This window comes from Chelonoidis abingdonii, chromosome 5 (genome assembly GCF_003597395.2).
Source record: "Chelonoidis abingdonii isolate Lonesome George chromosome 5, CheloAbing_2.0, whole genome shotgun sequence".
In the NCBI taxonomy this organism is placed as follows: Eukaryota; Metazoa; Chordata; order Testudines; family Testudinidae; genus Chelonoidis; species Chelonoidis abingdonii.
Window position 1 is genome coordinate 91,623,193 of NC_133773.1, and position 15,168 is coordinate 91,638,360.

Here is a 15,168-nt window from a genome sequence, read left to right on the forward strand (position 1 = left end):
CGGCAGCGCTTTGAAGTTTCAAGTGTAGCCATACCCTTAGCAACTGGATGAACAAGAAGTAGCCCTGAGTGGACTTGTAGACTCTAAAGTTTTACATTGTTTTGTTTTTGAGTGCAGTCATGTAACACAAATGTAGATTTTTTTTTTGTTTTAAGTTGTATTTCACAACAAAGAGACTTTACTACAGTACTTGTATGAGGTGAACTGAAAAATACTCTCTTTTATTTATCCTTTTTACAGTGAAAATATTTGTAAGCAAAAATAATATACACTTTTATTTCAGTTATAACACAGAATTCAATACACCTCTACCCTGATATAATGCCACCTGATATAACACAAATTCGGATATAACGTGGTAAAGCAGCGTTCTGGGTGGGGGTTGGGGGGGATGGGACTGCACACTCCAGCGGATTAAATAAAGTTCGCTGTAACGTGGTTTCACCTATAATGCAGTAAGATTTTTTTGGCTCCCAAGGACAATATTATATCTAGGTAGAAGTGTATACATGAAAATGTAGAAAAACATCCAAAATAGTTAATAAATTTCAATTGGTATTCTTTAACAGTGCAATTAAAACTGAGATTAATCGCGCTTAATTTTTTAAATCACGATTAATTTTTTTGAGTTAAATCGCATGAGTTGACTTGATTAATTGACAACCCCAGCATTTTTCCCTAACTTCATTTCCTGAAACAGATAAAACTGAAATCCTGCTCATAATAGTAACTGGGAGGATGGAAACCTGTAGCTGAAATCCTACTCATAATAGTAGCTGGGAGGATGGAAGCCCATGTCAAGAGTCCGTGAGAGTTTGGGCTCTTATGGAAGGTTTGAACATACAAACTGTTCAAAACAGGTGCACACATACAAACAATGATGCTCTCAGAAACAATCTTTTGACCAAGTGGGGAGGGTTTGATTATGTAAATAAGTGTTTTCATACAGTTCAAAGATTTTTCACAATCAAAACACAAATAAAAAATTTACAAGTCAAAATATTGGAAGAAATGTAATTGTCTGTTTTAGAACTTACAGTTTGCTCTCGGCAAGTGTTAGCTTGTCTTTAAGTAACTGAATTTCTGAATCTTTCTCATGGGACATTAAATGATTCTGAAACTCTTTGTCTCTGCTAGTAGCGAGCAGTGTTTCAAGATTTTGAATAGTAAGTCGTTCGCTGGACAACTGCTTTTTCAACAGCTCTGCTTCTGATTTTATATCTTCTAATTCAGCCAGAACCTAGGGTATAAAACAATTACTACGGTAAATTTGTTACTAGCCTGACATTTAACGATCACTATTTATGTAGTATTTTACAAACAGATACACACTGTGTGTCTACAGTTCTCACATTCTCTCTGAAAAATACTAATTTACAGTTTATAAAAGATTGTTTTAAACAGACAAGAAATTATGTTAAAATGGAGTTACAATAAAATTGATATGTATTTTTAATTGTAAGGGTTTAGAAAAAACACATTGCAGGAATGTTTTAATAATCCCTAAAATAAGCCTTAGAAACCCAGGAAATTCAGAATTAATCTTAAATGTATATGAAATCTAAATGGTTAAGATGGAAATATTCAGTTAAGGCATCTAACCAATCTTGTGCCTTGTAGTGACAATACAAAAAGGAATAAATACCTCATGGAGATCAAGATTAATTTGGATCCACAAGCATTAAAATCCTTAACCATAATGGTAAAAAAAAGGGGGATAGCTCAGTGGTTTGAGCATAGGCCTGCTAAACCCAGGGTTGTGAGCTCAATCCTTCAGGGGGCCACTTAGGGATCTGGGGCAAAAATCAATACTTGGTCCTGCTAGTGAAGGCAGGAGGCTGGACTCGATGACCTTTCAAGGTCCCTTCCAGTTCTAGGAAATTGGTATATCTCCATTTTTTTTTTTATACTAGTAAAGGGGGGAAAAAGAATTATTAGAGCTCCCTCAGGTAAGGAAACCAAACTGTGTATCTGTGCTATAACAAGAACTATATTAATTGTTGCTTCTTACCCTTTCATAATCCATGTTTTTGGATGTTAGCTGTCGTGAAAAAAGTTCTTTGCTAGACTCAAGTTTCATGCACAGTTCCCTCATAGAAGCCAGGTCAGCTAATACAGAAGACTTTTCTTCTTGTTCGTATTTGAGATTCTCTTCCAATCTGGACATATTTTTTGTAATTGAAGAGAGTTGAGATTCATATGCTTGGTGTGCATTGATATGCTAAATGAAAACAGACAACGGTTAAGTGGTCGTGGATTCCCCCCCATCAGTGTTAAAAGTTCTATAACAAACTATCTTTCCCCTGAGCTCTAAACTGAACTTCAGACTACCTTACTTTTTTTTTTAAAATCATAGTTTAAAAAAAAACCAAAAAACCAAAAAACCAAAACAAGTTTCTAGGAAACTTTTGCAACCATTTGAAGGACTTCACAGATATTAAACAAAAACAGAAGTAGACTATGATGGTGTTTCAGAAGAAAATTAAAACTTAAAAATTTAAGACTAAACTCCATCTTTTACTTAACTGCCAATCTTGAACTTACCATGCTTTTGTCAAGGAATTAAGAATGTCAGACAGAAATGTAGCCTCTGCTTGGCTGTTATAATCTTTTTGATCTTAAGAAAGACGGTTTCTTCAAATATGAAATTCTCATTTGATATAACTGGAATAAACTAATATGCTGTTATAAGAACCAAAAGTTTGAACTAATACTTAACTCTGAAAAATATCACAAGAACATTTTGTCCCACTTAGTGAAATGGAATTATTGAAAGATATAGTGGCACTATTTATTAATATCTACTGAGATCATGCAATATCTAACTCAGGGGTCGGCAACCTTTCAGAAGTGGTGTGCCAAGTCTTCATTTATTCACTCTAATTTAAGGTTTTGTGTGCCAATAATAGGTTTTAACATTTTTAGAAGGTCTCTTTCTAGAAGTCTACAATATATAACTAAACTATTGTTGTATGTAAAGTAAATAAGGTTTCAAAATGTTTAGAAGTTTCATTTAAAACTAAATTAAAAATGCAGAGCCCCCTCTCCCCCCCCCGGCTGCTGGCCAGGACTTGGGCAGTGTGAGTGCCACTGAAAATCAGCTTGCGTGCCACCTTTCGCACACGTGCTATAGATTGTTTACCCCTGATCTAACGACTCCATCTTGAAGTCTTCATACAAGGTCTACCAAACAGTTCCTCCACAGGAACGTAAACCTGCTCTACTTAACAATAGTTATTCCACAGGGCAAGATGACTAAAAGCCAGAATCTGCCTTTCTTACTCCAGAGGGTGCAGATGTACCCTGGGCCAGAGTTATACCTGTTGCAGCAAATGCCCTCAGGCATATCAGCACAGCTGACTGGCTGGTACATTAGGTGATTGGAGCCAAGGTTTCACCCACTCCCAAACCTTCCCATCCATATACATTGGGTAAGTGGGGAAAGCAGTGAGAGTAACCTCAGAAAAATAACAGAGGAAACAAAATGCAACAGACATTTCACTATTAACTAATCACAATTAACCATCAAGGATCTTTCAAATACTTTGAAAAATAGATACACATTGTAGTCTTACTGTTCTTAGTATTGTAGATTTAAAAGAAGAATCTTGTATATTTATTTTCTAGAGAACTATGTTTTCTGCTTCCAAAATTGCTGTTCCTATTCAGCCATATCCTTTTGCTGTTTACCTGCAAGTATACTTCAGTGCTCTATTTCATACAAAACAGAGGTTGTCCATGCTGTCTTACACCTGCTCAGCTACAAAATCAAACTGATTCAGAGGACAAAGGTATTGCCTCATTCAAAACCTCAATCTATTCACTAGATTCCACATCAACTCCAGTCCCTAACAACAGCATAAAAACTTCTTCAGCTCCTCTGATTTATGTAAATAAATGGTAATTTCAGATGGGCTCCATTGAGCATGTTCAGAGATTTGAGTAATAATAGCATAGCATTACAGAGTGCTAATACTGGTTTGCATTTATCTGCAGCATCTTGCAAAAACAGGGCCTTGATCCCTGGCTTTGGCGACTAGGTACTACTAATATATCAACACCTCCACCACTACTGCCTCTAAGATTACCACACGGAGCCTTTCAGTCAAGGAACTCAGGGTGCTTTGAACAAATAATTAATCATGCCCTTGTGAAATACTGCAGGCAAATATCACACCTATTTTATGGATAGGTAACCTAAAAGGCTCTTAACATACTGGCAAACAATCTCTCCCCCCCCCTCCACAACTGAAAATCTATTGCTATGGCATCAGCAGTGAGTTAAGCAGAGTAAAAATGATACTACTCTAGCCAGAATTGCAGTTACCATTTTAAATATTCTGTGTCTGCCTTCAAAACATTCAAGGATAGAAGTTCGTTTCCATGCAAGGATAGCAAATGTTCCTTATCTTTTATTTAAAAACAAAAAAAAGCAATTAAATATAAACCATTTTCCTTGATAGGATTCAATTTTATTGGGTGGTATTGGTTATTACCTCTTGAATTTCTTTTTCTAAAAGTTCCACTCTCTCTCGAAGATGTCTTCTATCAGTATCTACAGAGAGGAGTTCAAGACGTATTGAGCTGCTTTCTCCCTCAGCTTGATGGGCCTTGACTTCCCAGTCCTCAGCTTGGCTGTGGAGCATTCGGAACTTTTCTAACAATTCTTGATTTTCTTGTTCCTAGTTGAAATAAAATCAAATCACTCCATAATTAACTATGTGTTACTGCAACAAATGTCTTGTACCTTCCAGTCATTTATCCCTCTTTGCACCTGCAAGCCACTTCTGTTACACTACTTCAAAAGAAGGGAGTGGCCTTTGCCATATCCCTGACTCTGTATGAAGGCATTCATCTTTCTCTCTCCCTGGAGAGAGTACATAGCTTCATTCCTTTTGCAAGTGTCAAGCAGCAAATGTATCCCAGATACAGCAACCCAACTCAGTTTATATTAGAAGTGTTTTTTTAAAGCAATTTACAGAATACACACTATTGTTTGATGATACATACCTGTCAAGGACATCACGAAAAATATATTAATATTTTTTACCTCATATTTTACCTCTTAAGGCAGGAATTTCTTGCCAATCTCAAGATCAAAGCTATATTGCTATTATCATTTCTACCAAAGCTGCAATGTATCCAGCAAAGATATCCCTAAAAGACGATCAGTCCAGCCTATTAGCTCCTTTTATTAGCTCTTCTAGCTTTAAAGTTTTCAGTCATTACAATAAATACTCAAATTTGGATTACTTTATCCTTCTTTCAATACTCTGTTCTTTTTTCTCTGATGTAAGGGTTCTATGAAAAAGGGTCATATATTTCTTTCCAATCACCAAGGTCTCTAATAACTTCTTCCTAGCTACATCTCAGGGTTTGTATCCATATCTTTTCTTTGACCTTTCACCTACTTCAACCATACCTTGCTTATTAAAATCTTATCCTCCCTTACTTTTCATGACTCTGTTCTCTCTTGATTCAGCTCTCACCTCTCTAATTAATTCCTTTGGCATGTCTTTCAGCAGATACTCTTTCTCTTTTCTCGACGGAAGTTCTATAAAACCCCATCTTTGGCCCCCACTTCTTCCATTACACCTTCTTGATACTACTATTTTGTATCACAACAGTGCCTAAAGGTTCCAGTCAGGATCGAGGTCCCATTGTGGAGGCACAGTAAAAGTATATACTTCACATTAAAAAACCCTACATTGAACAAACATTCTTAAGGTTTCAAAGTCCAACATTCAAAAGTCAAGAAATACTAGAATTAAGGTTGCCTGTGCAACCTTACTCAGCAGCCTTGTGTGTATGCCATTTGACATAAAACAGGCTGTGACTATATGATCGCATACAACTTTCTCTCTGTAGGACACTAACTCATTCAATGCACAAAATGGATGGTGCTTAGTGAGCAGCTATTCAACATTTTGTTATATCCACATTGATCAATACACTCACACTTTGTTTATTAGACACTATTTGAAAACTGTTATGAAGACAGAATTATTTATTTCTTCTCAGGAATTTCTATGGCACTTATTACTAAAGTATCTAAAGAGTCTGGAGTTTGTGCTGGAGTCAAAGCAGGCTTCTCCAGGTTTATGCTGAGCCATAGGGAAGACAGGAGTTGAAGCACTGAAGAAGTTGACTCATAGGCTTCTTGACATATATTGGCAATGAGAAGCCAGTAATTCAGATAGGGGAAAATGGTGAAACTACACCTGACATGGGCTGCTACTACCACAAAGACCTTGGTAAAGACCCTGGAGAGGTTGCAAGGCCAAAAGGGACCACTCTGTATTGAAAGCAATTAGGGCCCACTATAATTCTGAGAGAATGTTTCTGAGTGGGGTGAGTACCCACACGAAAGTATGTGTCCTTCACATCAAGAGCTGTAAATTAAGTTCCTTTTCTAGGTATGGAATTATAGATGCTAGTGTGAACATGCAAAATTTCAGTTTGCGAATAGAGTGGTTGAGATGGCTGAAATCAAGAATGGGTCTCCAGCTACCCCTGCAGTCCACAATTTTTTTTTTATTTTTTTTTTTATTTTTTATTTTTTTTTGAGTACTAGGAAGGATGTTGAGTAAAAACTCTTTCCTTGGTGCTGAAGAGGTACCTGATCTGTTGCTCCTTACCATGGGAGGGATTCTACTTTTTGCTTGAGAATCTCCTCATGAGGATGGCCCATGAAATGGGCAAGGATAGGAGTTTTGGAAGGGATAGGTAAGTAAGTTTGACTGCATAACCAGGATGGATGATGTCTATTATCCACTTTTCTGCTCTTATTTCACTCCAGTTGTGGGGAAAGTGCCAATAAGAAAGGTCAAAGAGTGGTTATGGAGTCCCCCTAGAGCATGGGGTACCATCGGTTCCGAGAAGGTGCTGAGGCAGAGGTTGGTTCCATACAGGTCCTGGTTTCTTGTCTAGGAAGGTATCTCTCAGAGAAGAAAACATAGGTTCTTCTGGTGGTTTAGTGTCTCCTGAGAAAGAAAAGACCAATTCTGTGTCTACTGGCAGTATAGTTATGCTGGAAGTAAACAATGGCTGGAATACGCAAAGGGGGACAGACTCCTTCCATAACTTGCATATACTGGTGAAGTCAGGACCTAATAGAAATGAAGAGGGAGAATCTGAGACACCAAAAATGTCATCACATATAGAGTAAGTCTCCATTCTCCCTGGAGCATGAGGTGGTCCTGTTCACCAAACTGATGGACCTGGAGCAGTCTGTACCATTGTTGGGTGAAGCAGTGTCGGTACCATCAGTGACTGAGGTTCCTGATGGTTGCCTTTTGCCAGTACCATTGGTTCCTGGTGTTTAAGTTTAGTTGGTATAGGAGGTACTGTTGCCACTGCAGTGTGGTCTGGTACTGACAGAGCCCTGGATTTGTGAGCTTTCTTGTGACAATCCTGAGATTTAGGATATTCTAAGTCCTTGTGGGCTGAGCAAGAAGACTTACTTGACTTAGGGAGGGCTTATCTGACTTCTTTGAAGTGGGCTTAGAGGATTTGCTCTAGTGTTTAAGAGAACACTCCCTGTCTTCCCAACAAGACCCTAACAAGTGATGTGTGAAAATAGATTCCCTTGCTCCTAAGTCAGGCTGATGCACAGGGGGCAGTCCTCTGACTGGAGTCCAACTGCAGCCTCATGGCTTTCTCCATAAGGTGCTTCTTAAGAAGAAGTTCCCACCCCTCTGGGGGAAGAGCAGCAGATTCTGCACTTTGCCATGATGTGAGCTTCCCAGAGGCTGCACAGGCAGCATTGATGGTTGTTGCTGACCATGAAGGAGTGCAGGAAAGAAGTATAGATTTTAAAGCCCAGAGTTCTGGGCATAGTCCAGTACTGGTAATGAGATATGGAGAGGGAGAGTTCCCCAGGATGGGGAATGCAGCTATAAAACTTAGCTAGATACTGTAGAGCAAAATTCTAAACTATGTACAATACATATATTTACAGACTGAAGAATAAAGAGGGAAAGACAAAGTTCTGGACCCTAGAGGATCCGATCTAAGCCAAGCAATGATAAGAAGGAACGGGAGAGGCAACTGGTCTGCTCCGTCCATTATCTCCTTGGTTGGAGGCATGAGAAGAGCAAGGGCACATGTGCAGACCAATGGACCCAGCTTTCAAAAATTCTCTGACTCCAGGCCATGAACAGCACACATACCCACTGTGGAATACACAGATATCACCATTCAAAGAACATAACTGTATTTTGATTCTAATAATTTCTGAAGCAGAATTTTTTGTACTTTACCTATGTTCCAAATTTCAATGGAAATATTTTTGTTGGTTTCTGTGTACAGTGAAAATGACGTTTACAAATAAAAATCTAATCCTTTCAAGCCTGATTAAAATAGATCATTAGATTTTGCTTTGTTGCTCATAGCAAGGAAGTAATGCTAGAAATATATCACTGTCTATACTGTAAAACATCCAACCAATCAAATGTGAGGATGCTTCTCCTCACAATTGCTGACAACGTAACTATTATCAATGAAGTTTGAAGTCTGCCAGAATGTCTTAAGGCTGTAACCTAACAGGGTTTAGACTGCATACATTACTAGGGTGACCAGACAACATATGTGAAAAATCAGGACACAGGGTGGGGGTAACAGGAACCTATATAAGAAAAAGACCCCAAAATTGGGACACTCCCTATAAAATCGGGACATCTGGTCACCATATACATTACTAGCTTTAAAATATAGAGAAAAATTTACATCTACAAACCTTAATTTTATTGTAAGCTAATTAACAGTCATAAGTATAACAACATTTATTAAAAAACACACTAATGCCAATTTACGGACTTTATTTCCTCACCTTCGAAGCCATTAAGCTTTCAAATCTGGATACTTCAGTTATGTAATTATGAACTCTAGTCTTCATTTCTTCTTTTTCACGTACTGCTTCTTCCAGTTCAGTAGTGACTGCCTAAAAAGATTATATGAAAACTGAATAATTTATTAAAATAAAATATACTAAAGTAAGCATGCCTGTGAAGTGCCCTATATTTTATTTTCTTCTGCTTTGGGGTAGTTCATTCAGTAAATCTGATTTCCACATAACATCCTGTTAAATTCGACATTGATCAGGACATGGAGGTGAATGAATGACATAGAGAATGGATTTTAATTGGCAGGCCACAACTTTAACAAAATCCCTGGGAAATGGTGTTATACCTCCCATTCTCACATACCACTTATTTCACTGGATTCAACTTGGGGGAGTTTAAATAGGCAAGGGTGGAGGTGATGAGAGCCAACCAGCTAGCCCATTCTTACATCCCCAGCCAAACAAAAGGTAGTTTGCCCCTGGGTGGAGGGAAGGAGGACAGCCCCTCTCCTCTGCCTCCCGCCCTGTGACCATCCATTGCAGTTGTTTCAAGATCCCTCCACTTTTGACGCTAGGGGAATGGCATTTTCCCTACTTTCTCAGTTGAGTAATCTGAAGCAGAGAGAGAGAAGTGACCTAAACAACAGACTCTTATTGTTACTTTCACAAGGTCTCCATTTACAGTTTTCAAATTAACACTCATGACTCAAAAATCAGAAGACTAACAAAGTGGCTGAAACTTAGACTGAACCACAGTCAAAGAATTTTTTTGTGAAGAATCTAAATTAACATTTGTTATTGTGCTGGTTAATTCAAACTAACTAGGAATCAATTAACTTGAGTTACAACACAACCAAAAGCTTTAGTCAGATAATTTGAGTTACATTAACATATCCTATGACCTAATGTTTTGCAAGTTAAAAAAAAACAAAAATTTGTTTAGAACTTTTTTTTATACTTCAGTAATCCATATCCAAATTTATTTTATAACTAGAAATTATGTTTTTCTTAACGGAGAATGAAGCATTCGCTAGGTTTGAAAAAATTCTTAATGGTTTTGAAAAGGACTATTTGAGCAAACTCAAACACTGTGTCATCTTTCTTACTGATTTAATTACGACCATTATATTTAAATTACAGCTGTTCTGATGCTTGAACCCCAAAGTGCACAAAATTTGAAAGACAGTGATGCACCAAAAGGTCAGTCAAACCTGATGAGTCCCTTAAACTGTCTCTATTTTACACGTAGATAGCTGGATTAACATTTCTTATTTAATTCACATGACCACCATCCGAAGCGTAATTATTACATGGCATGTCTTAAAAGCCGATATTCTCAAAGTGTTAGAAGTTAATTCAGTGTGAGCCCTCTGATGGACACAATCAGTCTAACAAGATGGGTTTTCATCTATATTGCATTTGAAGAGACACAAGCAACAAATAAAACTTAAATTTCAGCCCTCAAACACATTTTTCAAAGAGCTAGGATTGCCTGAGAAAGAAAGAGTTTATAGTTAAAACAGAGATAGACTTTCCATTCTAATGTAATAAAATAATAATATGCATGCTGAAATCTAACTACTATACATGTTGGCCTTTTTCTACGCACATTGAAGGTCACTGCCATGTGATAGAGGGTTTATTCTCCTATCAAAAATGTGGGAAAATTATACATGTAAATGCCCCACATGTCAATGAGAGAACAAACCTTTTGCTATTTGAGAGGATAAGAATTGAATGCATTTTGATTTCACAGGTGATCAAATAAAGGAAACAAGTTCTTAAATTTGCAGGTATTTAAATTCAGCCTAAATATGTTCATTTCAATTCAACTGTTCTTTAATATTATAGTATTCCACAAGAATACAGAACAGCAAAATATTCAGAATGCATAAGAGACTATAGCAGTTTTGGATTTAGTAACATATGCAGACAAAATGCAAGTAATCTTTCATGCAGAGATGATGTTATCCCATTGCGCCCTCCCCTCGACACATACTAAAAACATACTCAAGGGAGGGGAGGCCTTGAGCTGCTTGTGGGCCCTAAGCAATTGCTTAGGCTGCTTATGCCTAACACCAGTTCTGCTTTGGTGTACTTCATTATCAGGCACTACGTTCATACCTGGTTTTCTCTGGCCATTATAGCTAGATCATCTTGTAATCTTCTGTTCTCCTTCAGAGCCATTTCCTTCACTCTTCCTGTTTCTGCAAGCTCTACCTGAGATGCATCAAGCTGGCGACGGAGACTAGCTATCTCCCGATCTCTGTTACTCAGCGCCTCCTTTAATTGGCTATCAAATGGGTGATTTTGAAAACCTTAAATAAAATTTCCCTTCTTGCATTATAGCATATACTGCTTCAAAATGTTAGATAAGTTCTGAATATACAAAAGCTTTAGGAGCAACTTATTAATTTATTTCTTGTTCGGAAGGTAACTATAAACCAGTGATACCCAGACCACAGTAGTTCAAGAGCCAAATTAGCAATCAACATTATCCAAAAGAGCCACGGTAGCGTGAATTTATTGTTTCATTTACTTCTTATATATAATATAAATATATTATATTATTCTCACAGCAAAATCACTGACCAAATATTGTGCAATTGGTTTGTAACATAGTAAAAGCATCCTGACTGGTTAATAATTAACTCACATAGTGTTTTAATATCATGTGCTGCAAGGAGCCACGGGAGAAACATTAAAGAGCCATTTGTGGCTCCCAAACCTCAATCTGAGTATCACTGCTGTAAACAAATTACCACTACACGGATCTTGTGCCCCTCATATGTAATGGATTAAAATTTGCAAAGCTCAGAGTAAACTGTTGAACTGCCTATTAGCATAAAGTGCTTAACTGCTTATGGTAGCTTGGGCAAGTCATCATTGAAGCATGTAGAACTGTTGAGGGTTGGGTGAAATGTCATTGAAACTAGTAGGTGTAACTGCTGTCCTTCATGAAAGATGACTGTGAGTAGAACTGGACAGGAATTTTCTGACTAACAGTTTTTCCAGTGGAAACTGATAAATCAAAACCCAAACTTCTCCCCTTTGAAAGAGGTGGCATAAACTACGAAGATGCAAGTCACTGAATTAGGCAAGACAAGGACCTGAACTTAGGTTTCCCACATCCCACTTGAGTGTCCTACTAATTCTCCCGTGGGTCTCTCTCTTTAGCAACTCTTGGGGGGTCTTATAGTCATCTGGAGGAGGCAAAATCCCTCTGAGAAGATTACAGAAGAGCAGGAAGAGGCAGACAGCCCAGGCTGAGGCTAATCTTCCTCCTTCAGTTTTCCAGCAAGGTCCTCATGAGCCACCTTTTGCTGCTCAGTACCAGACTCACAAACAGGCAGCAACTGGTGAGTAATGTGCCCCATGCCTCTCCGAGGATACAGAACACAAATGTCCTGCGTTATTACCTAGAAACTGGGGGAAACTGAACAGATTCCAATGTGGCTAGTGGACTGGTGGTGGGCAACAAATCTGAATACAAGCTTCCGTTAGACACTTTGAGTAGCTTAAGTGTGGGATGCTCATGGGCACTGACCTAGTGCAAGAGAAGCCAGGCTTGAAGCCCAGTGACCAAGGCCTCTCTCAGTACCAAGTAACAGAAAAAACCCATCTATGTTCAAAAAAGAACACTTAGGTTATCTACCCTATTAACTAAGCACTAACACAGTAAATCTAGAAAACTATCTACAGTTCATTTACAATGAACACACAGAGCACTTGCTAAGGCAAGCCAAGCAATTCCAATAACCATTATGGGCAGTAAGAAGGAACTAAGGGAGTTTGGGGGGAGGCTGGAGCCTTTATACCAATGCACAGTGGGATAATGGTGGATTCTCCATCACTAACCATTTTTTAATTGAGTTTTGATGTTTTCCTAAAAGATATGCTCAAGGAAGTATTTTGGGGAAATTCTAAGGCCTCTGTCATACAGGTGGTCAGACTAGATGACCACAATGTACTCTTCAGGACTTGGTATCTGAGAAAACACACACACAAATCTGGAGATCACAGTGATTGATAATCTGGTAAGCATATATACCCTACTGTCAAGGAACAGGAATTACTCTTTTTTATTTATATTCTGACAGTGGCTACAATAAGTTAGCTACTTCCCACACATAGGCAGAATGCACAGGGGACGCATAGGGTTTTACAGTGATTCCCTGGGTCAGATGTATGCACAATAATTCACCGATGGGAGGCATGTAAGTTCTCTACTGAGAGCCAGTAGCCCACTAGCTGACATAATCGTTGTGAAAGGTGTGCGCAGATAATATTTGAGTTATGTATCTATAAAGCAAATTATGTTCTTAAGGTCTTGGAGTAAAAGGAGATCATCAGGAGGTGACATACCTTGGAAATGTTCCTTTCAGGCAGGAGATAACAGACACCTATCACCCTGTCTGGTCATTTGCATACTGTTTGCCTATTTGCATACTGAGCCACAGGCTAAATCTACAAGACAGGAAGTCTGCAAGATGAAAAACAGCAGGGGGTGTCCTGTTTATGAATAAAACAAAGGATGGGACTGGTATATCTTCGTGGTGGCGGGAAAGGGCAAAGAAACACACTGAAATCCTTCACCAAAGAGGTAAGCTGACAGCAGGTCTGTCTCATGAAAGAAGGGTCACAGAATAACCTGGCTGTGAAGTGTTGCAAGGATTTTGGGTGAGCCAAACTCTACAAGACATGAGCATATCTAGTGACTTAAGTTTAGGATCTAGAATGCATGTTGTGATTCTATTTTATATGTAACCATTTTTTCCCAGTACTACTACTTGCTATTATTTGAATCTCTATGCTCTGTTAATTAAACTTATATTTGATTTCATTATAAACATACATAAATGTTGTGTGTTAAGTGGCGTGGTGACCTGAGGTAGAACTGGTAAACTGGGGATTACTGTTTCTTTGGAAGCAGCAAATCTGTAAATTCTGCAAGTGTCCCATGGACCGGGGCGAGACACTCTAGGATGGCGCTCAGAGGTCTCAAGGATAGAGTATGCCAATCGCTAACTTACAGGGTGATAGTGGAGCCAGCAAGGCCTAGAGGGGAGTGTTTGTGTTGCGAATGGCTGGAAGAGCTGACATGACAGGCACAAATAAGGCTTCCTCACGCTAAAGACAGATGGTTGTGAGGTGCCTCACAGCCCCAGGAGCCCCCGAGAAATGTCATACATATATGCCCTGCTGACTGGGAGAGAGTTGCATGGTTTAAAACAGATCTGTAAACACTGAGGCACTAGACCCAAAACGGTAATCTCTATGCTATTATATCTGTGGAGAAAAACATTACCATCAGTTTTATAACATATAAGAGCTATTTTGACATTATGTGAAAAGAACAGATTCAGCAAGAGACTTCCTTAAATATGAGAAGATAAAGAAGTGAAGAAAAACAAGCCAATAAATTCTATTAAAGGTTTCTGACAAGCAAAGATTGGCAGCCTTTAAATATTTATTTGGACTTCTATTTTCCAGAAGAAGTTAAAAATAGTAAATTGTTAGTGAATTAGACATGATGTAATTACAATAGTTCGGTATGATTTACATTGTTTCATATTGTTTTATAGTTTTCAATACTTACATTTTTATCACAATTGCTTGTGGCTTTTGTGGACATTAGTTTAAATTTGTAAAAAACTTTAAGGACAATAGAAATCAAGAACAAATTTTGAAAATAAATTAAATAGCTCAGGAATTTGATTTGTATGAAATGGGGAACATATAAGGTATTTGCATACATTAGTAATTATTGTTTATTTAAAAGCACTCTAAAGCTTAGGCATCCAGTAAGGTGCCTCAATTATTTTGCAAGTGTTCCGTGTATGCTTAAATAGACGGTCATACAATCCTCAAGTCTCCCTACTCATTATCTGCTTCCATCTAAGCATGGTGTACTCTGCATTCTATCAACTAGGTGTGCAGTTGTTATGCTCTTATGCTGCAGTTTTACCCTAAAAAGTGACTTTGTAAAAATGGCCTGATGGCTATCTTGAGTAGTTTTAGATAAAGATAACTTTTCTAACTGATAGCCCCACAAACCCACACAAGATAAAAGTCCAAATAAAACTGAGTTAAGTTATGCTCTCTTGATGGCATATAGGTTTGTGAAGGTTCAAGTAGAACGTAGGCATTTGTTCAATGCAAAAGATCAACCATATGACTAAACATGACAAGTTTTATTTATGAAGTAGTAAATACAGTGAATGGGGAATAACAGTTTAAGTTGGATCAGTTCCTGTCCTATGTATCTTCCTCTGGCCTTATGGCGGGAAGACTGATCACTCAAGTGCTAATAAGGCCAACATTAT

The 15,168-nt window shown here is 38.1% G+C and overlaps 1 protein-coding gene across 3 annotated transcripts in view; it reads right to left on the reverse strand.

Annotated features, from left to right (window-relative positions):
• Window positions 1–15,168, reverse strand: part of CEP135 (centrosomal protein 135) — a 98,513-nt gene that overhangs the window by 11,935 nt on the left and 71,410 nt on the right. For all 3 annotated transcript variants that reach the window (XM_032782790.2, XM_032782780.2, XM_032782808.2), the window contains 5 exons: window positions 10,967–11,135; window positions 8,831–8,941; window positions 4,497–4,682; window positions 2,012–2,221; window positions 1,038–1,240 (listed from right to left, as the gene is read on the reverse strand). In XM_032782790.2, coding sequence (XP_032638681.1) covers window positions 1,038–1,240; window positions 2,012–2,221; window positions 4,497–4,682; window positions 8,831–8,941; window positions 10,967–11,135 — 879 coding nt within the window. The remainder of the gene's footprint in view (window positions 1–1,037; window positions 1,241–2,011; window positions 2,222–4,496; window positions 4,683–8,830; window positions 8,942–10,966; window positions 11,136–15,168) is intronic.